Source organism: Bufo gargarizans, chromosome 10 (assembly GCF_014858855.1).
Source record: "Bufo gargarizans isolate SCDJY-AF-19 chromosome 10, ASM1485885v1, whole genome shotgun sequence".
Classification (NCBI taxonomy): Eukaryota; Metazoa; Chordata; class Amphibia; order Anura; family Bufonidae; genus Bufo; species Bufo gargarizans.
In genome coordinates this window covers 11,218,213-11,244,998 of record NC_058089.1, presented here as the reverse complement: position 1 = coordinate 11,244,998, position 26,786 = coordinate 11,218,213, and the positions used below count along the sequence as shown (strand labels likewise).

Below are 26,786 nucleotides of genomic sequence, written 5' to 3'. Positions count from 1 at the left end.
GATTTAAATTTAAAAAATCTGATTTTTTTATATTTTTTTTTAAAAAAATCATTGCTTTTTATCCACCCTGATCTAAATCCTATCATATATGATACTACCTGCTGTGTCGATGTATTTAAGCCTATGATATATGATACAGTTTGATGAGGTGGTATAGCTAAGCCAATCATATGATACTTTTTGAAGAGGTGTATCTAAGCCTGTTATTTGCAACACAGCCTGCTAACCCTGTGTATCCAAGCCATCTGTGTTACAAATAACAGGCTTAGATACGCTGATTCAGCAGACAGCATCACATATGCAATGCCTGGAAGCAGTAGTTGGTTTTCAATGGTTTATGGGTCCCTGTTATAAATTTGGGGTCAATGTCTACAACCTATGCCCCTTATTCTTCATTTACTCATGCGCGCCCCCCCCCCCCCATGTAGCATTGTAGGAGGTTGTCATGACCCCGCCTTAAACCCCACAAGGTAGCGTTTCCTTGCTCCGCCCACCCCTCCTGCCTATTATAGGAAACCCCACATATCTCCTTACCTTAGCCGTCAGCTTTGCCAGCAGCTCCTGTAAGTCCATGATGCCTTGCACAAGACTGAGGAAATCGCTGCAGGTCGGGCATGCTCCATACGGCAAGACAAGAGAAACCGTGTAAAAACCTTGCATTAAACACCATTCATTTAGACAGCGAAGAGCATTTACATATAAATGAGGATATCAAGTGGCGGCGTGCTAATAACGACATCTCTATCAATAAGGGACAAGTGCAGAATTGCATCTACTTCTAAAGGAAACAAATGTATCTAATCATCAATCAGGGAGACGCTCGGCGGCGGGTGATACATTGTGACGCCGCCACAAACACTTTGTGTCTCTAAAAGCAAAGATCCGGCCCTGCGATTCATTGTCTTCCATCAACCCCGCTTCATCAAAAGACTATACGTCAGACAGATGTAGCAGAGCTGCGACAGTTACGTGACTGATTTTGTGTGCGCCATGACAAAAAGGTGAGATAATGGAGAAGGACGGGAGAAAAAAAACAAACACATTGGGGACGATTTATTAATACGGTCGCACGCCTCAAGGATAAGTTTGGCGCATTCTGAAATAGTGGAGCCTATGCTTGGTATGAGCAGTCATGGATGTGCACCAAAATTTATGCCATGTTCTGGCTTTAGGGTTAATACATCCATCTTTAAATCCTCCCCCCTGGCGACTGGACTTTTTGCACATATTACCACTTTTTATGGTCAGATTACTCCAAAAACTACCATAAACGGACTACTTTCACATCTGTGTTTTGCGGGATCACAGGATCTCAAAACCGCAGCAAAACGCTTCCGTTTTCTCCCCATTCATTTTCAATGGGGACAAAACTGAACGACCTTGAATGCATTCCGCTCCGTTTCATTCCCATGGTGCGCACAAGACCACTGCAAGCAGCGTTTTCATGTGCGTCATGGGATACTGAGCAAGACAGATCCGGCATGAAACACAATGTAAGACAATGGTGCCAGATCCGTTTTTTTTTTGGATCATGAAAAATGAAGGATCCGGCGCCCAGTGACTTACAATGGTTTTAGTGCCGGATCCGTCTTGTTCATTTTGAAGATAATACGACCAGATCCGTTCTAAACGGATGCAGATGGTTGTATTACTAACCGGATGCGTTTTTGCTGATCCAGTAAGAACGCAGATGTGAACGTGGCCTTAATCAGTTCACACCATTTTCTCAGAAGTCATTAGATTTGCAAAGGGCTGAAAAACGGGCGAGGATTTCACAAAGTGGGAAAGTTCTTCATTTTAGTATTTATGAAGGAAAAAAAAGCCATAATACGACACATTTTGTCACATATTGACAACTGTTCACACAAGGGATAGATTTTTTTTCCCATTGTGCACCTTTTAATGAATTTGGCACAGTTCGCTCCAATGATGACCATTAGCTTATAAAACTCTGTTTGCCATGGAGAGAAACTCAGCTCTGCTACATCTGCCTACCCAGGCACCCTCCTTTAATCCGGCATGACCGGGAGCAGAGATTGGCTTCCACTTACTGCGGTTCAGGTTTGGGCACTGAGTTATGTATCCGCTCGGCATAAAGATGAGTTTCACGTCCTGAATCACTCCCTGGGGGGAAAGAAGCAGAGAATTTGCGGTCAGTGACAGAATTCACATGTAATGCAGATCAATCGCTTGACTGCCTTCAGAGCAGGATTTTGGCAGCAGAGGAGTCTGCACGTCGCACAGAGCTGGCGAACCGGGCGCCTGCACCAAACCCTGCTCAGTATATAAAGCCCGAGGAGCCGCTGACTGTAGATACCTGATAAAATACCAGGCAGAACTATACACCAAGGATTCTAATGCACCTTTTTGTTTCAATGATTTTTTTAAACATCTCTGCTTGCTGTCAATAAATGAGGCTGAAGCCTCTACAGATCTAATACTTCTCACAGCTGAGCGTAAGAAAAAACGCTGAGCGTAAGAAAAAACAGATCCGTCACCATTGACTTAGGCCTCAAGCACACAACCGTTGTGTGTTTTGCGGTCCGCAAATTGCGGATCCGCAAAACACAGAGGGCGTCCGTGTGCGTTCCGCCAAACGGACAAGAATAGGATAGGTTATATTTTTTTGCGGACCACGGAACGGAGAAATGGATGCGGGCAGCACACGGAGTGCTGTCTGCATCTTTTGCGGCCCCATTGAAGCGAATGGGTCCGCATCCAAGACACAAATACTGCGGCTCGGATGCGGACCAAAACAACGGTCGTGTGCATGAGGCCTTACATTGTTTTCAGTGACAGATCCTTTTTTTCTTTCTTTGCTGCGTCCAGGAACAGGACCTGTGGTGACGTCACTCCGGTCATCACATGGTCCATCACATGATCCCTCACCATGGTAAAAGATCATGTGATGGATCATGTGATGACCGGAGTGATGTCACCACAGGTCCTGTTCCTGCACACAGCACAGAAGACAGACAGAAGAGAAGCCGGCTGCGCAAGCAAGTGGATTAAGGGGAGTTAAATTATTTTTCATTTTATTTTTAACCCCTCCAGCGCCATTGTGCTATGCATTCTGTATTCAGAATGCTATTATTTTCCCTTATAACCATGTTATAAGGGAAAATAATAATGATCGGGTCTCCATCCCGATGTCTCCTAGCAACCCTGCGTGAAATTCCACTGCATCTGCACTTGCTTGCGGATGCTTGCAATTTTCACGCAGCCCCATTCATTTCTATGGGGCCTGCGTTACGTGAAAAACGCACAAAATAGAGCATGCTGCGATTTTTACGCAACGCACAAGTGATGCATTAAAAAATCACTGCTCATGTGAACAGCCCCATAGAAATGAATGAGTCGGGATTCAGTGCGGGTGCAATGCGTTCAACTCACGCATTGCATCCGCGCGGAATACTCGTCCGTGTGAAAGGGGCCTTATACTATTGGGGGAGCTTAAAGTGATGAAAAAAATGCAGGCACTGGTTGCAGCAGGTCACAGCCCCAGCGCCCCTCCAGCAAACAGCCAGGGGCGAAAGCGAGACCTTTCCTCTGCAGTGGCCACTACAGGGGGACTGTAGTATTGCATGGCAGAAGGCGCCCTCTTACAATGCTTCTCAATTCTGGCTCCGAGGGGGCTCCCCGCATGGGGAATATCTTTACAAGAGAACCCCTTTAAATGGAAATCGCATTGACAGCACAGATTGAAGCTGCACATCCGCCACTACCAGAGAACTATTCTTAAAGTGGTGCCCAAACAGGGGATTTCTAGAGTGCCGCACCCATTCTTTTTAGCGGTTTCCCAGTCTTCTGTAGATAAATCTTATGCAGTGAATCATCAGTTCTGCAAACTTGTTAATTAATTTTGTGTGTCAAATATGTGACCATTTTCAGGATCTGATTGCTGGTAATGAGAGGCTGCAAACCAGCCTGATGATGTGCGGTTTAGAGATATATTCATCTCTAGATGCATACATGTGCCTTCATTGACAGCCAGCAGAGATCTTGTAAATAGCAATGAATGTATATGCAAAGTATAAAGTTGCAGTCTTTCCCATTTATTGCTACACGTTGTAAATATATATTTTTTGGGCTGATGCTGGAAGGTGCTGACGCCTGCGGCACCGAGAGTTAACCATTTCATTAAGCGAGCAGGTTGCAGAATTCTGCACACCCCGCTATTGTATAATGAGAGCGAGAAAGTCATTTCAGAAGTGCAAGGCAAACAGATGTGTAAATAAAACATGTACATGCCACATGACTGGAAGCGCCGTTCGCTGTAATGTATCCGTTCTCTTCGACATGAGAAGATAATTAACGCGAGCGCGCCTTCCATTTATTTGTAAATCAAATATTGATAAGGAAAGGCATGAAATAAAACTGCAGAAAGTGCTGGAAGGCTGGATTATTTATGCAGCTGCTCAAGTCCCAGATTCATTAAGGCCGGCTAGTTTACAAGCTATGCTGGCTGGCGGGATACATGACCACCATGTTAAAGGGGAACCCCACCCTTACTATTGGGATTTGAGCTGTAAAGGCCAAGATGAATGCCAGTGTTAGTCCAATTGTCTAATGCAAAGGTTCTGCAACTCTCTGTGTCTGAATTCCTCATCATGTCCAAAATCTCAGCTTGCTGTCAGTGAATGAATACATCATTGTTTACATTGATGCAGCAGAGGACATTGGGTTATATGCAGAGAATGAAGAGCTAATACTTCTCACAGCTGAAAGTTTGCTACAATTGTATCCAATCCCTCTCTATAAGTTGTAAATAGAACTCAGTTCTTAAGGGGTTAATCAGGGGTGCACCTAGCCTTTCTGCTGCCTGAGGCAAAAACTGAAACGCCCCCCCCCCCATGCCAATTTCTTAACCTAACCCCTTTGCCAAAATGAAAGCGATCATTGCCCATGGCCCTGCTGCTGCCCACCTCTTGCCCCTACCTGGTGCTGCCTGAGGCCATTGGTGGTGTACCACTGGGTTATCATGGCAAATCTTAAGAAAGGACATTTTTCTGTCTGAAGAATTACAGAAGAGCAATACAATTAACATTGGAGTCTGATCTGAGGTCTGATTGAGGGTCTTATTAACATTGGGGGTCTGATTGCTGATCTGAGGTCTAATGAAAAATATTTTTAAGAATAGAAGCTCCAGAACTGTTATTTCATGGAGAATGCATGAAGCTATTAAGACAGGCGTGTCAGGAGCGGGGCGAGGTCCTCTTTCAGACAGCCTTTTCTCGTGCCACACTTTTCCTCTAGAAGCCTCCTTGCCGATTGCATGAGCGACCCGTCCTCTGATCCGCTGAACCCGATACCAGTATGGCCGCTCACTCTTCACGTTCCTTGTGTCTTATTTCTTCTCCTTTAGACTGAGCTTGTCCGAGCTCATCTCCCGTCCTGTCTATCTGTGCCTTTTGATTAACGCAATTGTTGGGATTAACCTGTGAGTAATCATCACGGCAGGAATTTTATTGCAATATAAATAATAAGTCAGCCAAGCGGTACAGCCGCTCCATCAAAGAGATTTACGGCCTCACCTCCAACACCTAATAAGTAAGAGCCTCAGATGAGAACTAGGATTGTGGCCATGCAACCCCAGAGAAAGAGTCTTCCAAATGTGCAAAGAAGCGTTCAGACGGTCTGGAAATGGACTGGAACCAGTGAGGACTGGTATGGCAGGGATATAACATGAGCTTCTGTGTTCACTGCAGGAAGGAACGGTGCTCCATGTGTGATCCTAAGCAGAGGGCCTCAATGCGATCTATACCACGTGCCATTTATAATGCTGGTATCATGTGTGCGACTGCCATCTGCACATCCCATAGCTACACCCATGAGAGAAGGCAGATATTCTACAGACTTATGCCTCCCCCCCTGCTCAAATTCATCTTATATCTTCTATACCAAGTGACAAATCGTTAAAGAGGTTTTCTAGGAGTAGAATATTGACCCATCAATATCGTATTGCTGGGTGTCCGACTCCCAGTTTAAAGAGATTCTGGCACTCGGGTGAGCACTGCTGCCTCCTCACTGCTTACCAAGCACAGCGCCATATATTGTATTGTGGCTGTGCTTAGTATTGCAGCCCAGGCCCATTCACTTAAACGGGACTGAGCTGCACATAGGAAATGTGAACTATGAACGTGGTCTGGGCAACAGATAAGAGGGCAAGGGGTAGGTTTTACAAGATCTTGTAGTAATCCAAACTGGAATCACATTTGACAGCCTCTCCATTCCCAGCTGTGATCCATCATCTCCTGTGTGATCTGCAGGATTGCTGTAGGGACATATAGCTACTGGTGCGATGGACATCATGCATCAGTAAGCAAATTAGAAATGCAAATGGCAGGCGCTCCTTTAGGCTACTCTCACACTGGCGTTTTGGCTTTCCGTTTGTGAGATCCGTTCAGGGCTCAGCGGTCCAAAACGGATCAGTTTTGCCCTAATGCATTCTGAATGGAAAAGGATCCGCTCAGAATGCATCAGTTCGCCTCCGTTCCATCTCCATTCCGCTCTGCAGCATTTTGGTGTCCGTCTGACGAATCTGAATCAAACTGATCTGTCCTGACACACAATGTAAGTCAATGGGGACGGATCAGTTTTCACTGGCACAATAGAAAACGGATCAGTCCTTCATTGACTTTTAATGGTGTTCAAGACGGATCCGTTCTGCTTCACGGATACACTATATAATTATTACATATTATTATTATTAAAATGTTATAATTTCAAATCCACCCTCCCCCCCATATTTCCATTCTGCTTGCGGGGTCTGCTTGGGTGATGATCTGCTTCAAGCAAAGGGTAGATCCGGATGCAGATTTGTGGGGAAGCTGCTGGATGCCGGCGTCTCCTAATGCACGTTTTGCTGCCGTCTACGCCGAGACATCGGGGGGTTTGCTCAGCTGTTTGGCAAAACGCTGCCTCACAACAAAGCAGCAGAAAATATTTCATCTCAAACTGAAACCTCCAGACTTTCCGAGCGCAGATTCCACCTCTTCTTAGGAGAATGAGATAAAAAAAATATATCAAACAGTAATGTTGAGAAACAGCGTCCATCAGGGCCCGATAAACTGTCCGCCTTTTAGGTGATAAGAAATTTATGACTGTATTGCAGAGATCTCCGCCATTGCTGTGGCTGAGCCCATATTCCGTCTGACTCCTGATTATTCCATGGAAAACAGAAACCTCCCGCCTGGTGCTGAATACTAAAAGAAATTGTCTTAAAATGCACAGGGAGGTCCTGCTGTGGAAGTAAATACCTCGCTGGGGAGGCAGAGAGTTTACAAACTGGGTCACAGCCAGATGGGTATGGGGAATGAGAAACTGACATAACACAGAGGATAGACAGGCGGGCAGACAGACATTAGATGAGGAGAGAGAGAGATAGATAAGAGATAGATAAGAGGTAGCTAGCTAGATAAGAGATAGATAAGAGATAGATAAGAGGTAGCTAGCTAGATAAGAGGTAGCTAGCTAGATAAGAGATAGATATGAGATAGATAAGAGGTAGCTAGCTAGATAAGAGGTAGCTAGCTAGATAAGAGGTAGCTAGCTAGATAAGAGGTAGCTAGCTAGATAAGAGGTAGCTAGCTAGATAAGAGGTAGCTAGCTAGATAAGAGGTAGCTAGCTAGATAAGAGGTAGCTAGCTAGATAAGAGGTAGCTAGCTAGATAAGAGGTAGCTAGCTAGATAAGAGGTAGCTAGCTAGATAAGAGGTAGCTAGCTAGATAAGAGGTAGCTAGCTAGATAAGAGGTAGCTAGCTAGATAAGAGGTAGCTAGCTAGATAAGAGGTAGCTAGCTAGATAAGAGGTAGCTAGCTAGATAAGAGGTAGCTAGCTAGATAAGAGGTAGCTAGCTAGATAAGAGGTAGCTAGCTAGATAAGAGGTAGCTAGCTAGATAAGAGGTAGCTAGCTAGATAAGATAAGAGGTAGCTAGCTAGATAAGAGGTAGCTAGCTAGATAAGAGGTAGCTAGCTAGATAAGAGGTAGCTAGCTAGATAAGAGGTAGCTAGCTAGATAAGAGGTAGCTAGATAAGAGGTAGCTAGATAAGGAGGTAGCTAGATAAGAGGTAGATAATAGATCGATATGAGATAGATATGAGATAGATATGAGATAGATAGACAGATAATAGATAGATATGAAATAGATAGATGCGATAGATATGAGATAGGTAGATATGGGATAGATGATGGATAGATAGATATAGCACATTCTTCTGCTTACATACTCTGTACTGCTGTGTAAACTCCATACAAACACTCAATCCGGACACAAACACCAGGTGCGTTGCATCAACAAAGACGCCAGCACCCCAGTGCCCTATACACATGCAGCCTTCATTTGGACACGTATAATCACGGATGAGGCGATATACATTGTATGGACCAGATGGATGAACCATTTATTCTACAAATTCTACATTTCCCTCCAATTAAACTCCATTTTTCTATATCAGCAGCGCAGTGTCAGTGCGTATCCAGCTGCTCGCAACCTACTAATGAGTCCAGATATTCATTCGCGGAGTTCAGTAGCCATACCCGACTGCATACAGCGTAAAATAAAAGATTTAAGCGCGTGGGGGAGGGGAAAACAAGACGCTTTATTTGATACTTTGTGACGATTGACATATGTTCACCATCTGTGGACTTTGGAAGCAGACGAGATAAAATAACAGATGTGGGTCTATAAAATATATCATCAATTTCGTTCTGTCCCGATAACTCATTCGCTTTAGCAGACATGACGGGCGGAGACGAGAAGCGGCGGGGGGGCTGATGCATCAAGCGGACGGGCTGCTAAAACGACTTTCTTATGTATTTAAAAATAACTGGAGAGCTCTGCTATTCCGGTAGAGTCATCAAAGACGAGTCCATTACATATCTTCTCCGCATGATCTAATGTTCTTCTCTAACTGGTAGCATTGTAATCGTTTATGTACTGAATACATTACGGGGGAAATTGAGTGAGTAGTCAACCATGTTGATTGTGGAAATTCATGACAATTTCACCAGGAATATTACCGTCACATGGGCAATTTTCTCAAATGAATAATGTTTGGAGTGAAGGACTCTTCAGATCTCGCCTCGCTGCTTCAGTAGGGGCGGGTTGAGAGGCTTTTTTTTTTTTTAAGTTGATTATGCATCGAGCACAATGAAAAGGATGGACAGTGAAGTCTCCTTCATTATTGTTAACCTAGCAATCAGAGCTGGAGACCTAGACAACAGAAAGATGGCTTGGAGGAAATGCTGAGAAATTATGGCCCAAAGATAGACGATTGGGCATCAACTGGACAACACCTTTGCTGAATGGATTGATTACGTCTATGGAAATATGGAGACAAGGCTACCAAATACCTCTAGGATCAAAGGGTGAAAATTAGAAACTCTGGAAATTATAGGCAGACAAAATTAGATACTAAATGAATTGCACCAAATCTGGTGGGAACTCCCACTAAAATCTAAAGACGACAACGAAATGTAGAGGTGCCGAGCACCCTCTTAAAGAGATGACCAGTCAGAAGCTTCACCTTAAAGGGGTATCTGGGGAAAATGATTGTGTAACAAGTTCCTACAGCATAGCCCCTGAAAGAGAAGATTCATACTTACCTCCTCTACGACGCTCTGGTTCTTCCCCCTGCCTCTGCTCTCTATCTTGTAGTCCTGGCATTGTTCACACTCGGCTGGCTAAGGGCATGGTCACATCCACCACTCCAGCCAAACAGTTGGGGCATCCCCATACACATTTATTCGTCGGCTGAGTGTGCCGAAATAGGTTGATATTCATCTATTGTGTATGGCTAACTCTACTCTGGACGTGAGAAGACTAAGCCCATTGGAGAAGAATATTACTGGTAGCTGCAAATACAGTGGAGGAGTTTAAGCATGCATGGGATAGGCATAAGGCCATCCTTTATATAAGATAGGGCCAGGGGCTATCCATAGTATTCAGTATATTGGGCAGACTAGATGGGCCAAATGGTTCTTATCTGCCGACACATTCTATTACTGCAAAGCTCAAAGAACTGATGGAGAGAGAAAGGCGGAGAGCGTGACATCAACAAGATGGATGAAGACAGGAGTCATGAACATGTAAGGAAAAAAAGACATCTGTCCAATCATTTCAGCCTGTTATCCTGCAAGTTGATCCAGAAGAAGGCAAAAAAGAAAAAACCCTGTGAGGTAGAAGCCAATTTTCCTCATTTTAGGGGAAAAAATTTCCTTCCTGACTCCATGTCATTGAGGGCCCTGGAGACCACCCAGAAGACTGGACACTCTGAAGAAACTCCATTCCTATCGTTGGCAGGAACTGATGAAGATGATCATCATATTTACCAATCTAGAAGATTCTAGAAACTCAAAGTCTATGAGATGCAATGGAATAGCATCATTTCTCCTCTGCTTTTGTGTCAGTCTTTACTATAGTTATATTTTGTACATGAAACCAGAAGAAACGAAAGGATCCTCAAATACAAGAGAATACTGAAATGTGTGGTACGGTGAGGCCACATCAATATACACTTTCTCACCGAGCTACAATACGATGCATCTGTAGAGGCAACCTACAGGGACCAATCTCTAGGTCAGGAGCTATCTAGACAAATTCCTGGACTACCGTCTTACCTTGAAGAATCCATGTTTCCTATTTCGCTGTCCAAGCCATAAGCTGCTTCCGGGGGATAGGTTGCTCTCGGGCGGATCAATCACTCGCTCATAAATTCTAAGAAAAAATAAAAAATATTTTAAAAAATTAGCTGAAAAACATGCTTTATGGAAAAAGATTTTCCAAAAATATTGCAAGTGAACAAGACAGACGCCATTGCTTAGAAGGACATCTGTGCAGCTGGTAGAACGTGGCGTTGGGAATGCGCTTATCGCGGCACCATGCACGCATTTCAGTAATCTGCTTTTACCTAGTTGGATTTTTGTGACTAAAACAATAACAATGAGATTACTGCTCTATCTTTAGATTCCTATTAATGAAAAAGAAAACCGCCACATGGAGCTTAACACAATCACAAAGCAGCATTAATTAAATCCTGCATTACCAGAGGATTAAAGAGGACGGAAGAAATCACAGCAATCCCATATCTGCAACCAGCGGACAACAATCACCAGCAATTCATATATCTACATACACATCCTCAAAAGGTAGATTCAAAGAGTTAGGGTGCATCTACATGCGCCGGGGAGCAGCAGATAGTCAGGAAGGAAGCGTTCCTTCCCGACAGTCGGCTGCTTGTGTAACATCTCAGAGTTATGTTACGAAACACTTTTTCCCCGCTACTATTTGTTGGTAACATGTGCCTTGTCATCTAATGTGATTTTATTTGATATTCCTCACAAATGTGCATTGAAAGCCCTGTTAAATGTATTTTTCTGTAATTTTCATGTACACCAGCAGGTGGCAGCAATGTTTAGAAGGGCCTTAGTAACAGTTTAGCATATCTAGACTGGAATAGTACATTCCAGTTTAGCTCCCCCCTCTTTGAGGAGGTGTGGAATGTTCCCACATCCTGCCTCATGGGTGGAGAAGGAAGTTAGAGTTAGTGTGTGCCAGCCACCCCGGCTAGGGGAAGGCTGTGCTGGTAGGAGCTCCCAGTTCTAGGGATCCCAGACCAGGATCTTGTCTCGGCAGAGACCAAAGATCATCATTCCCAGTCTGAGCCGTCAGCCTCAGCTGGTGGAAAGCAAGCAGCCATCTCCAGAACTCAAGGAAGAACCATACCCTGTGAGCACAACTGTGAGTAACATCCAGAGACCAGGAGAAGCCAAATTCCTCCTCAGCTAGTGAGTCCCATACACAGCAGAAGACAGAGCAGAAGATATAGATTCCTGCCACATATTACAGAGCCATAAGCAGACGACTAATCCTGCAAGAGAGCTCCAGGCACATGATAGAAGCAGAAGAGCGATTCCTGCCATACATTGCCAATACCTGCTGGGACCCAAGACTATTGCTGTATCTCATGTGGATTAATGCTGCAACCAGTTTGAACTTTATTACAAGTCTGGATCTCATTTACTGCTACTAAATCCCTCAACTACTCCTACTAGCAACGCACTCATTTTACTGCAAGTGAGCCAGGATCCAGGAGTCCAGCTGTACCCAGGTAGGAGACACCATTGACACTATACCTACCACTACACAGAGACATTATACCACTCTGGCATTCCTCACCTGGTACATGAGTTGCAACACCTTAAAGGGCCCTGTGTTCGTACCATGCGCATGCTGCAATGGGCGTCACGAAGAAAAACTATTAACTATCGTTTACACCTGACCCAGTCATTGCATATCATAGCGTCAGAGTGCAATCCGGCTTACTGCACTTGCACAGTGGAGGTGAAGAGCTGTATTTACACACAGAGGTCACCTCCACAGTATGAGGACGAGCAATCACAACAGCGATCCCATACAGCTGCACTGCACAGTTATAGTTTAGTACATAGGAGCAGTATTATAGTAGTTATATTCCTGTACATAGGAGCAGTATTATAGTAGTTATATTCCTGTACATAGGAGGCAGTATTATAGTAGTTATATTCCTGTACATAGGAGCAGTATTATAGTAGTTATATTATTGTACATAGGAGGCAGTATTATAGTAGTTATATTCTTGTACATAGGGAGCAGTATTATAGTAGTTATATTCTTATACATAGGAACAGTATTATAGTAGTTATATTCTTGTACATAGGAGGTAGTATTATAGTAGTTATATTCTTGTACATAGGGAGCAGTATTATAGTAGTTATATTCTTATACATAGGAACAGTATTATAGTAGTTATATTCTTGTACATAGGGAGCAGTATTATAGTAGTTATATTCTTGTACATAGGAGCAGTATTATAGTAGTTATATTCTTGTACATAGGAGCAGTATTATAGCAGTTATATTCTAGTACATAGGAGCAGTATTATAGTAGTTATTTTCTTGTACATAGGAGCAGTATTATAGTAGTTATATTCTTGTACATAGGAGCAGTATTATAGTAGTTATATTCTTGCACATAGGTGGCAGTATTATAGTAGTTATATTCTTGTACATAGCTGGCAGTATTATAGTAGTTACATTCTTGTACATAGGGGCAGTATTATAGTAGTTATATTCTTGTACATAGGAGGCAGTATTATAGTTGTTATATTCTTGTACATAGGGGCAGTATTATAGTAGTTATATTCTTGCACATAGGTGGCAGTATTATAGTAGTTACATTCTTGTACATAGGGGCAGTATTATAGTAGTTATATTCTTGTACATAGGAGGCAGTATTATAGTTGTTATATTCTTGTACATAGGGGCAGTATTATAGTAGTTATATTCTTGCACATAGGTGGCAGTATTATAGTAGTTATATTCTTGTACATAGGAGGCAGTATTATAGTAGTTATATTCTTGCACATAGGTGGCAGTATTATAGTAGCTATATTCTTGTACATAGGAGGCAGTATTATAGTAGTTATATTCTTGCACATACGTGGCAATATTATTAGTAGTTATATTCTTGTACATAGTTGGCAGTATTATAGTAGTTATATTCTTGTACATAGGAGGCAGTATTATAGTAGTTATATTCTTGCACATAAGAGGCAGTGTTATAGCAGTTATATTGTATATAATGGAGAGTATTATAGTATTTAGGGCACTTAAAGTAAAATGTCAGAGCGATGCAGATAGAAGTGATTTTCTTTTCCTGATCAGAATTACTGCTTCATTTATTTTACTACAGAGACTGTTTCTCATCTTTCCAGTGATTTGCTAAGATTTCTTCTTCCATATCCGACACTTCCTGAAGTCTTTGAACTGGATACAATATGACTCCTGAGAGCAGGATCCTGACAGATATGTGTCACCGCAGACATGTCAGCTCCCTGCCATCACCATATTTTATTCAGCCTCTGCCTTCATCCCCAAGAAAGGGAAGTGATAAAGCTGACAGCGAGGGTGACATGTCTGCCGTCCCCAGGCCACGGGCACAGCTGAGGACAGTAGATTAAACCGTCTGGGGAACTTTCTGTTAATGTGAACAGTGTGTGATGTACCAAGCCTTAACTGCAGGTGAATGATGAGATTCACTTCCCAGAAGCTGTAATAAAGTTTCATTTATTGGTAGTTTTGTACTTTCATATTCTTACATTCAAGAAGAACATAGTGGGGGTCATTTACCAAAGACTGGCGTGTTATGCGGTTCCACCGCTGCCATAAATAATGGATTCACTGGTGGTTTGATGATGGGACCATGACTGCCTCATGTGAGAGAAGGCTCCCTGCAGCCGCCACTAGCTTGGTGGGGCACCGCTGCTGTCACTAGATTGGGGAAGGGCACCACCCGTCACTAGCTTTGGGTCTGGGGCGGGTACCACTAACCTGGAGGAGTGCCTCGGATGTCACTGTTACATGTTTAAGGATACTGGTGGTATTGGGGTGAGGGAGGGGGGGGCGATTATTTATGAACTCTGTGTTGTCTATAACAACCAATCAAAGTGCAGCTTTCTCTTTAAAAAAATAAATAAAATGCAAGCTGAGCTGTGATTGGTTGCCATGGGCAACACAGCGTTTCGATCAATGAGGCGAATTCTCAATAGCAGGCAGATATAAGCATCTTTACTCGCTCTCCTGAAAAAATGGCTGCCGACATGTCTCCTCTGGCACAAGAGGTGCACGTCACGGCATATTCAGAGTTTAAAACTTTATTAGTCTTTAACAATCTAAACAAAATAACCGTTACTCATAATCGGCATTAAAGACAAAAAAAGTGAGGATCCTGCAATGTCATCATTTTCACACGGATCAGTCGATAGCTTCCGAGAATTTCCATCTCTCGATCCATAAACACAAACATCAAAGTTGAATAAAACAGAGAAATATTGAATTCGGATTCATTCTGCTTTTAGTTAAAAGGCCTCGTTGTACCGCAGGGCAGAGCGCTGCAGAGATTACAAAGTTAAATTAACCCTCGACACCATTCAATCGTTTCTAGAGGCGGTGGGTCAACCGAGAAAGGCGAGGGGCGGAAGGAATGACGAAATTTAAAGGGACACTTCGATCAATATCCTCTAATCCCTCGCTATACCTGAGCAGAATATCAGGCAGGAATCCACTAATGCCATAGCGGAACTAATATATATATATATATATATATATATATATATATATATATATATATATATATATATATATATATATACCATCTGGTCCCTAGAAGACTTCACACCGCAGGGGATCCCACAGTTATGACTTACTGCAGTAGAAATCCTCCACCAATCTTATGGAAAACCATAGACAACACTTCTAGCTATTGCTAAATGGCAAATTCAGCTCTGCTATATATCCAGCACACTAATACAGCAACAACATTATTTAATTTGCCCCCTTATCCTTACATTCTGTAGCCTAATTGGGGCTGGTTTCCCCAAGACTGCCAGTTGCCCTTCGGAGGTATAAGCCTTGGTTCATGGGGGTCCTGAATTCAGTTGCAATGGAGGAGGGTAGGAGATTTATTAAGTGATATGTGTCCAAATTGGGGTGGAAAAACGGTTGCAAAATTTGTTGCTCCCCTCATTTTACCCTGTTTTTCTTAACAGTAGTTGGGGCTTAACAAGGTCAAATCTAGGCCACTCTCATAGCGAACACTGATTCGACTTTCTGCTCCTCAGTGTTTTATTTTTTCATTTCATTTTTTACACTATTTTTTCACTTTTTTTGAAAATTCATTTTTAACCATAGTTTTGTATTTTGCATGATATTTTTAACAGACTTCTATTCGATAATAAGTATCAAGCAGTCCTGTATAATGGAGGGGGCTCCCACAGGACCACAACCTTTCATTTTCACACATTTTGCAAACTTTTCTTTTGCTTTATAAAAATATATATTTGATATATTTTTATTTTTGTATATTTATTATTTTATACTAAATTCTTCTTCTTAATTCAATAGCATTTTCAATTTTTCCTTAATTAAAAAATAATAATTCACATTTTCAGGTCAAAACATTTGTAACAAAAAAATTAAATAAAACACGATGTAAGAACTGTGACTTCCAGTATCTAGAAACTCTCCTGTAGGATGGCGGCGGGGGATACGGCTGATTATTTCATGAGCGCATGGCAGGCCGACTATCAGATGTACCTTGTCTCCATTTCCAGAATCTTAATTTACCAAACAAAGGACAACCTTCCCTCCCGAGAAATTTGTCATTCCATACGAGACTCCAAACAAAGTCCTGTTCGCTCCCTCTCCTCATTTCCAAGCAGCGCACCATCTGCCACACGCAGGACATAACTCAAGTAGAGAGATTCCGGCACGACTCTATTCTCATTTTATTTATTTATCCGGCTTACATAAAAGTTTCATTACAGACGCTGCCGAAGACCAGATCTGTCAATCTCCAGTCGGCAGAAGTGGAAACTCAAATATTACAAAGAAATGATGTGAAATGATCCCTATGGATCTGGAGGAGGGAACGGCATCCCGTGGTCAGGACCTTCCACTTTTTCCTACTCTGACCCCGACACCACTAACAGGACTGTATCATCGGTTCTCACACTGATCACTAAGGCTGGTTTCACACAAGCGAGTTTTCCGTTCAGCTGCGATGCGTGAAGCAAACGCACAGCATCCGGGCTGAATCCGGACCCATTCATTTCAATGGGTCTGTGCACATGAGCTTTTCATGCTTCATTGCTGCATTCGGGAATAATCGCAGCACGGGGCTTGCGTGAAAACCGCATTGCATCCGGATCCAATAAAAATGGCCGGGGCGTGCTTAATCTAAAGGAGGCAGCAACCCTCCATACACACTGCAAGAAAATGTAGACTAGCACTTCTGTTAGTGTTAGGTACCCACCTACAGTAACCATCTTGACGTTGGTAGATGGGTTCGAGACACATTTGATCAAAAATGTGCGCAAAGAGCTTCCAGTTGTCATGTATAGTAGGTAAAAACTACTGTAATCCAAAATAATCCCTAGTGCTGTTGTCTGCATGTATAACAGTGCGCCGCCAAACGTATTTTGTTTGCTAAGCCCTTGCCATAGACTGCAACATCCCGTTATTTTTCAGCTTGACCTGCATACTGTGGAGGCAGTGTGAGCAGTCATCTCATTATCATCAGAGAATGGAGTTGGATAACGCAGGATGACACCACTGATAATAGTTTATGGAGACATCTCAGCGCCTCCCCCTATGACACAGAGCATGCGCCCTGCACTCTCCTATAGAAGTCAATGGGGCATTCCCTTTTTTAATTTAGCTTCTTCTTATGTCCAGATACTCGCTGTAATGAAAACCTATGAACTACTGTTCGCAGCTTACACAGGGTGGCTACCCCTATTGACCCCAATTGTTGAGATCCCTCCCAATAAATATAGCCAATGGGGGATTAGGGACATTAATCATCATCTCCAAAGAGTCCCAACACCTATCCAGAACTGATCTCCAGCCACCACCAAAGCTGCATTTAGAATTCTGCAGACTATTATTAGTAATCAGACAGCACTGTAACTTCTGTGGGGCCACAATCAATGCAGCTTATCAGAGACTTTAGGAGTAGTATCTGGGTGTAAGCCTGCTCTGTACAGCAGGTGGCAGCAGAGAGATAAGAGGTCCCATTGTATAAATAGAACTGTGAATGCAGCTCTGGATGTGATTGCAGTGTAAAGCTGTGGGTGGACTGGCCACAGACCCTACAGGGAAATTTCCGGTGGGCCGATGCCCAGAGGGTCGCCCAAGCCCTCCTCGTGGCTGCCAGCCAGGTAAAGATCAGACGCTCTCAGCATTAATGTAGGAGCATCGGGCACTCATGGCTAGCGGCTCCTACTCCAAAAAGGACCGTTAGATCCTCCAAGCAGTGGGACCCCCATGGTTCAGTTGTAGATGGGGGAAGGGAATCTGTCAAATGAGCAAGAGTTATCAAAAATGGACACCCCCTTTAAATATCACCCCAACCCCGTCCTCAAAGGGCGTATTTGTCCCCCCGCCCCCCTGGCCAATCACTAGAAAGGGTTAAGAACAAAGTCCTTTTCATCCTAATAATTCATTTATGTTCTAGGATTCTGCTCCTTCAAAGAAAACCAATTTTCCTTGTGTAAATTTAGAGACGTCCCCTTATCTCCGCCGTCTGCAGCTCCAAATACAAAACCCAATTTAGATAACGGCTCCCGCTTTGCTGCAGGACTCCACGTCTTGTCGTCGGTTGCCGCCATTGCGGTCGCATCAACCTCTTTATGCAAAAAAATTAAATAAAAAAAGTTTGTTTTAATCAGAAAAATTGGATTTGGCAAAAAAATAAATAAAAAGGCGGCTCAGGAATATTACAGATGAGAGAACGCTGCGCTCAGCAAGTTCAATGATTGAATCCTCCAGCTCGTATACTGGGACGTAGCATCCGAGTTGTGATAAGAGCAAAGAAAAAAAATAATTTACTGAAAATTTATGATCAAAAACATGAAAAAAAAAAAGAAAGAATATGTGGGTTTTATCAGTCGCGTTGTGGGTCCTTTAAGGATTCCTGCTCAATTAAAAAGAAAACAAGAATTGATTAGTCACTTAGAAGAGGCCACTTCACAGCCGCGAGGTACAAAGCGCCGGGCTGCAATCAGTATTAACCCTGCCAGCGCTGCTCTTCTGTAATGTTAAAGCAATCGGCGTTTCGTACTTCATGGTAATTTCAAAAACGTGAGAATAATTTACATAAATCATTTTTTTGAGGCTCAAGCGTGAGAAAAAAATAATAATTGTATAGACAATAAGCGAGCGCAGAGAATCACGCTAAATAACGTAAAGACTCTGCAGGGCTCTCTGCTGCCTTAAAGGCAATGACAACCTTCGGGACATGTTTTTTTTATTTTATTATTATTGCATTCTACTCATGTATTATTATTATTTTTTTTATTATTTCCAGCAGTCTTTCCTCTACAGCGGTCACTTTTACCGCATTATTGCTTCCCCATTTATCTGTCAGGGAGCTGCACCGACGCCTCGATCTGTAGACCTAAGGGTCCATTCACACGTCCGTAATTTGGGTCCACATTCGTTCCGCAATTTGAGGACCCATTCACTTTCAATGGGGCTGGAACGAATGCAAATCCACATTTCCTGGATCCGCATCCGTTTTTTCGGGATCCGCAATTTCGTTCCTGAAAAAAATAGAACATGTCCTATTCTTGTCCGCAATTGCGGACAAGAAAAGGCATTTTCTATTATAGTGTCTGTGATGTGCGGTCCGCAAATTGCGGATCGCACATTGCAGGTGTCCGTGTTTTGCGGATCTGCAAAACATTTACGGACGTGTGAATGGCCCCTAATCTGTACTGTCCCAACAACTCATCAACACTCAGTATGTTAAAGGGAACCTGTCCCTTAGTTTGGGGCCACTCGACCACCAGCATGCCATTATGCAACTGGGATTTTAGCCGCCCAAAATTTGCCTATAGCAAACCCATCCATTCCAGAAAGAATAGTAAATGAAAGCTGAACTTAGCGGGAGAAGAGTCCAGGACTCTTCTCCAGTAGCTTTTAGTGCATGTTCATTGTATGATGCACCACATTTCATAGTTGTACTATTCTTGTGGAGCACAGTTTGGGACCCTAATCCTCAGCTGGGTGCATGCTGGTGTTTTAGTGGCAGGTGATGGGTTCCCTTTAGGAATTTAGCTACAAGGAGTGGTTATGAACTGTCAGGAGTTCAGAGATAAGCGCTACAGACCGAGCCGTCAAAGCGACTCCCTGACAGATTCACTGAGAAGGAGGAAGAAATACGGTAGTCTAGTCTATAGACACAGTGAAAGTGAAAGCTAGAGAGAAAATTTGCTTCAAATTTCTAATAAAAAACAATAGAAAACAGGATTTTAGCCCAAAATTGGTAGAATGTAGTAACAAAAAAAAAAACGCTCCCAAATCTGTACATAGACATTAAGACAGTATCACAAATTATAGGCTTAGATACAGCAGTTCAGCAGACAGCATCACATATAATAGACTCAGATACAGCAACTCACCAGACAGTATCACACATGAAAGGCTTAGATACAGCAGTTCAGGAGACAGTATCACACATGATTGGCTTAGATACAGAAAACAGTATCACACATGACAAATACAGCAGCACACAACATGCAAGTATCTATGCTTCCACGTATGTCATGACTGAGCATATGTAGTCAACATGGATGTGTGCATGCGACGTGTAGCAACTGTGAAACTGGTGCAGAGGTATTACCTGAGCATTGTATGGCGGTATTATTTACTATGAACAATGTGTGTATTACCAGGCCACACACAGGATTTCTGCTCTTCCTCTAAAATATGTCCAGTTTGTAATTGTCATGTATAGGAAGAATTCTGCACTTTGAGGGTGCAGGGATCGAATGCTGCGGCATTAATCACTAGTGTGGGATATAGTGTGGATAGGCAGTGGCTGACACATAGGGATTGCCGCTTGCACTCCTCTACAGAAATGCGTCCTCGTCCATAAAAAGTTTTGCCGTAATCTATCAACCCCATCTGTGGGAGGCCAAACTGAAAAGCTTTGCAAAAATACTAAATGACAGATTTTAGAGGTTTCTGCAGCAGTAGTGTACTGCAACCACCACTAGGGGGAGCTCTCTGAAGACAGGTTTATTTTTTAGCACAGCATTTATGGTGGTGTGTGGGGAAGAAGAGGATTCGGAGCTGTATGTCAGGGAAACAGAAGAATTATGAAATCACTACCCAGAATGTTGCCACTAGCAGGCTGTCAGGCTATGCTGGGAGTTGTAGTTTTGCAACAGCTGTAAGAGTGCAGGTTGAAGAGCACTGGCTAATACTATTAGCCCATTACACCTTTCTTTGCCAGTCCAGGATCGGAGGAAAACTTCTATTCGGCCGCCTTCCTTTCTTCACCACAGATCCCTCTCCACGTGTTATCCTCCAGCTGTTGCTGGGAGTTGTAGTTATGCCCTGAAGGTCACTGCTCTGCACTGTGTATTCCAGCGCTTATACTTTATATTCTCAGCCAAATGTCACTGTGAATAACTCTTGGCCCCCAAATACTATGATGAGCGGAGGAGCTTTATGTACAAATCCTGATTGCCCACCCCACATATCATTGTAGTTTTTGCTTTTAATTGGCTTCATCGGAAGCTTTGATTCCCTTCTCTGTGGGACTCCAACCCGAACAAAGTCATCTACACGTAAACGCGTCACAGCAGTGGGGCAGAAAACTAACAAAACTGCAAGGACCAAAATGAAGTTGCAGATTTATGTGCCGTGTAGATAAGGGTCATATAGATATAGCAGTGGTTGATGTGCGCAGAGGGGGGGCCCCTTTTAAACTATCGACCCTCACAACTTCCTCTGGCAGAGCGCTGCTCTTACAGTAAAGAATCCCTTCTATGTAGATGTAGAGCATGCTTTCTTTCATGGTTACAGGTCTATGCATACTATTTTTGACAGATCTCTGCATAGTAAGGCCTCATGTACTAAAACGTATTTTCTTTCCGTGTTTGTTCTGTTTTTTTTTTGCGGACCATATGTGGAACCATTCAATTCAAAGTTACTCCGCGTGAATTCCATTTGTCCGTTTCGCAAAATGATAGAACATGTCCTATTATTGTCTGCATTACGGACAACGTGAGGACTGTTATATTAGGGGCCAGCTGTTCCGTAAAATGCACACGGACGTCATCCGTATTTTTGGCGGATCCTTTTTTTGCGGATGGCAAAATACATACTGTCGTGTGCATGAACCCTTAATAGGTTGCCCTGAACAGTCTTCTTTTCCATACCAAATAACGCAAACGCCTCTTTTGACGCACCCCATGCTCTTACTTTCTTTGGCAGCAGCTGCCTGACGCTGGCTGCTAGCATTGGTTTACTATATAGTTCCTGCTGCTCTCGTGAAAGTAGGTGCCCAGCTGTGCCCAATGTGTGTGCCCCCCATGATATCTGAGCTGCAGTTTTTGTAATTTTTGATTCCAGATGAAGCATGAAATTTGTGCCGCTATTTAAATGAAGAGGATCTCTCTGCTGCCAGACACAGGTGCCTGAAGAAATGAGACTATTTTCCTCATTAATAATAAAATACCAATGAATATGAAAGTAAACGCAATATTACATTAATTCAGAAGTTAATAAGTCTGCTGCTCGCTTGCAGGGATGATTAAGTGTCACATGATCAGGTTTCTGAAATGCAGTTTTGGAAGCCAAATTCAGGAGTGGATCATAAAAGGAGAGAAAGTATTAAATGGGGGTCTGACACCCGGGACCCCCGCTGATCAGCTGTTTGAGAAGGCAGCGGCGCTCCAGCAGCGGTGGTCCAGCAGAGCCGCGGCCTTCTCGCTGTTTACCGCAGGCCCAGTGACATCATGACTAGTATCAATGGCCTGGGCGGGGCTAAGCTCCATTCAAGTGAACAGAGCTTAGCCCCGCCCAGGCCAGTTGATACTAGTAGTAACGTCACTGGGCCGGCGGTAATCAGTGACAAGGCCGCGGCGCTGATGGAGCGCCGCTGCTTTCTCAAACAGCTGATCGGCGGGGGTCCCGGGTGTCAGACCCCTCTGATCAGATGCTGATTATTTATCCAGAGGATAGATCATCAGTTTAAACAAACTGCAGAACCCCTTTAAAAGGACAGACGCAACTAAACTTTTTTAAATTTATTTCTGGTTTTGGCTTCCAAAACTGCATGAGGAAACCTGGATGTACCTTAAGGAGAGTCTCCTGGTTCAGACGGCTACAGTGCCCCATTAGTGTGATGAAGTCAGCCCATGCCCACCACTGCCTCATGTCTCTTGCCTGGCCCTGCACTTCTGTCGCAGGCCCAGCTCCATGAGCCTGCTGCTTTCTTCACCCTCTGTTGCAGGCTTAGGCCTGCTCTCCTCTGCCCCGCTTGTTCCATAGGGCCGAGGGGGCTCATGCGCTCACAATCGGCCTCTTAAAGGGCCAGCATGCGCACATCCAAATTCTTCCCCAGCGTATGGCAAGCTCTCCCTGGGTTTTTAAGGCACCTTCCCCAGTGGGAAGCTCCTAGTTCCCTTAGTGAAGGTGCACATTTCTGTCTGACTGCCTGGGTACCTTGTGCATGACAATCGACTGATTCTCTACCTCTTGCCCTGACTTTAGCCTGTTTATTCTACTGATGTTCAAAATGGAATACGGTGATAAATGTAAAAAATGAAGAAAGTTCCAGCACCGGATAACATTTTCATGGCTTGTCTGTTTTCTATGATTATGAACGCCGAATAAAAACAGTGGTTATCACCTCCCACCACCTCCAGTCAGGTTTATAGGTTTCAAGCCTCCTAAGAGCCAGGAGGCTTGAACCATGTAAACCGGACCGGAGGTGGTGGGATATCCACTGTTTGTTTTCTACGATTATGTACGTCGAATAAAGACGAGCTATGGAAATTTTATCCGGTGCTGGAACTTTCTTCATTTTTCACATGTGAGAAGAGCCGACCTTGACTTGTTCCGTGCACGGATGCTGGTGAGTGAGCTGGACTTCATTTTTTTCGTTTGAATGGTCATAAATGTAGTAGCTCAAATTCAACGTTTGGCAAAGGGAATCAGAAAGAAGGAATCATTGAATGTAGAAGAAAGAATGAAAGCTGAAGAAACAGTCATAAGACTCATTCAACAGAGATTCTACAGTGAAGAGTTGAAGAGACTTAGTCAAGAACATAAAAGGCTTCCAAACAACCACCCATTGTACAAGCTTAATCTTGTTCTGCAGGATGGTTACTGAAGGTGGGAGGGAGACTGGAAAATGCATCGTTACCTAGCAGAGTGAAGCATCCAGCAATTCTTTTTTTTTTATCAACTATGTTTTTATTGACAAAAGTATCCGTAAAGTCAACATTTATAGCATTTGATTGAACAAAGTGCAATTCTACCCAAAAACTCTACCTTCACAAGATTGATTATCGATCACTACCACAACAAATCCTTGCATCAAGGAAGAAGCTTTACCCAAAGCTGTTTGAGAGAAGGTGGTTACTGGATAGTGAAAGGAAGCAAAGTTATAGCAAAGTATGTAAGTAAATGTGTAGTCGCAATAAGGCACGTAGACCTACCGAAGAACAAAGAATGGCAGATTTACCGGCAGATCGTGTAAACCCATCACAACCATTTCTTTATAGCGGAATGGACTGTTTTGGCCCATTCATCACCAAACAGAACCGCAAGGAGTACAAGAGATATGGACTAATATTTACATGTCTGAGTTCCAGGGCGATTCACCTGGAAATGTTAGAGGATATGTCAATTGACGCATTCATCAACGCCTTGAGAGGTTTCATAGCCATTAGAGGTAATGTCGGAGAGCTTAGCTCTGACCAAGGATCTAATTCTGTCGGAGCAAAGAATGAATTGAAGAAAGCTCTAAAAGAGATCGATAAAGAAAAAGTAGCTGAGTATTTGTTAGAGAAACAGTGTGATTTTCACATGAATGCTCCACATGCAAGCCATCCAGGAGGAGTTTGGGAAAGACAAATCTGAACTGTAAGAAATGTGTTAAGTTCAGTGTTGAAAAAGGAACGACGGAAGAATATATGAGGCTTCACTTAGGACCCTATTCTATGAAGTGATGTCTATTGTTAACAGTCATTCACTTACAGTTAATAACATCAACGATCCAACAAGTTTGGACCCTTTAACTCCCAACCATCTACTTCACCTTAAGTCTACTTACATACAGCCACCACCTGGAAAGTTCACCAAATTGGATTTATATGCTAAAAGGAGATGGCGAAGAGTTCAATATCTATCAGAACAGTTTTAGAATAGATGGAGAAAGAGTATTTATGCTAAGAAGTAAATGGCAAACACCCAGAAGAAATGTCCAAATTGGTGACAGTGTGTTATTGAAAGAAGAAGATTTACCTAGAAGTCAATAGAAAGAGTTCTAGAAGTTCAAAAGGATGAAGACAGACTAGTAAGAAGAGTGTTACAAATAGGAGACTCAAAACGTGACAAAAAAGGAAAACATCTCGCTATTCCACTCACTTTGGAATGTCCTATACAGAAGTTAGTTGTTCTACTTGAGTGATAAAAGACACTTGGAAGTTGATAACATGATGGAAAATTCCTCAAATTCATGTTCAAGTCCTACCACTAAGAACATAGAATTATAGGTAATTTTGGTGGGAGTGTAGCTGGCCAGCTAAGACTTATCCTAGGTTGCTAATATGGCTTATATGTTTATACAGCTAGACCTGCCAATAACCTTAATACAGTTCCTATGTTTCTATGTTAAATACAAAAGCAGAGTTATTTACAGTGACTTCATGTTTGGATGTCATAAAACTGTTATATATATTGTGTCCACAGAAGCAGATTCATTATATGGATGTGAGGTAAGCTCAGTGACACAGCAGAAACAACAGAAAGCATAGAATTAAACTGTTGTTGCTGGGCAGGAGTCTAGACCAATCACAGCCAGTCTCACACACAGCAGGAGTCTTGTCCAATCACAACCAGTCTAACAAACAGCCTGTGTGGGAAAATCCCCTAGCAGGAGCTGCTGTTATTATTCACCAGAGAGGAGCTGAACAGACATGCACTCCACTAAGAGCTGTGTTTTATGGAAGCAGAGAGGCCAAAGTAGGTATTTAAAACAGTTATATAATGTTCCTACTGTTAATATAGTGATTATAACTATATACTGAACCAGTTATATGTGTGTTTACTTACAGTTCCACCAAATTCAATTGCAAACTACAAAGTTCACAACCCAAATTCCATATTGCAAGCCAAATTGTATATAACCATACCACATCATACTCAACCAATCTGCTAAGTGCATATTGCAAATTGCGACCAAATTTAACAAGTAGAACTATTAGTGAGACCTCAGATATACCTCTCAGAGAGATCATAAAGTGCTTAAATAACTTAAAGTGACAGTACAGATACTGAAGAGAGAAATGTATCCACCATTTTATGTTGAATGACAAGATTGAACAGTTGAACCACCATTTTATGCATACCGCCATTTTGTGATATGTACATGGACTATATGCTGCAGAGGCGGCAGTGTTATATGAAGAAAAGTTGAAGTTAATAAAGAAGTTATTTCAAGCATTTGGTGCGCTCTTTAAACCTACTGTTTCCATAGAACGGCGCTAGAGAAATTACAGAGTAACAGACAGTCTGGTTAGACTAAAAGTCAGAGAATTCTTCTAATGCCACAGCGCAAAAGGCACTTCATAGTGCTGCGCCTGCCACAGGGACTGCCAAGATAATGCCCTTAGAGTTATCCCAAACTCAACTGGTTAGTTGGTACAGTGGGTCCACACCCATGCCTGTTACAATCAGAATGTGCTAAGATAGTGGAAGGCCCAGGGATTGGAATCCCTTCTATTAGCCACTGAGCTCAATCCCGCATGGCTTTCTGCTTTTCAGCTTCCAGTGGTAATTATATGTAGTGACCTACTACAATCATCCCGATCTTCCTGATTCACAATAGAAAACAAAATTGCAGATAGGACAGTATAAGAGAGGGGTCAAGAAAACTTCTACGATAAAGGTAAGCATTTACCAAAACACATGAATGGATTCTGTATCTCTATGTATCTTATAGATGCATCATGAAAAATCCTCAAGTCATATTGTTTATATATTTAACTTATTGCAATACCATGCCTGACCAATTGGTGTGCTGTAGGTAAAACACTCAAACCTCTTTAGTGTAGTACTCTACAGTGGCATCTAGTGTTGAAAATTATTAGTGCAGGCCGCCACTGACAACAAAATGATAGAAAATAGAGGCCATGTTCTGCAGTAAATCCAAAACCAAGGCCGA

The 26,786-nt window shown here is 42.8% G+C and overlaps 1 protein-coding gene across 3 annotated transcripts in view; it reads right to left on the bottom strand.

The window, feature by feature from the left end:
* The window catches only part of NELL1 (neural EGFL like 1), an 843,611-nt gene that overhangs the window by 604,249 nt on the left and 212,576 nt on the right, over positions 1-26,786 (bottom strand). For all 3 annotated transcript variants that reach the window (XM_044270977.1, XM_044270974.1, XM_044270976.1), the window contains exons 5-7: positions 10,622-10,718; positions 2,052-2,124; positions 535-617 (exon numbers count right to left, since the gene is read on the bottom strand). In XM_044270977.1, coding sequence (XP_044126912.1) covers positions 535-617; positions 2,052-2,124; positions 10,622-10,718 — 253 coding nt within the window. The remainder of the gene's footprint in view (positions 1-534; positions 618-2,051; positions 2,125-10,621; positions 10,719-26,786) is intronic.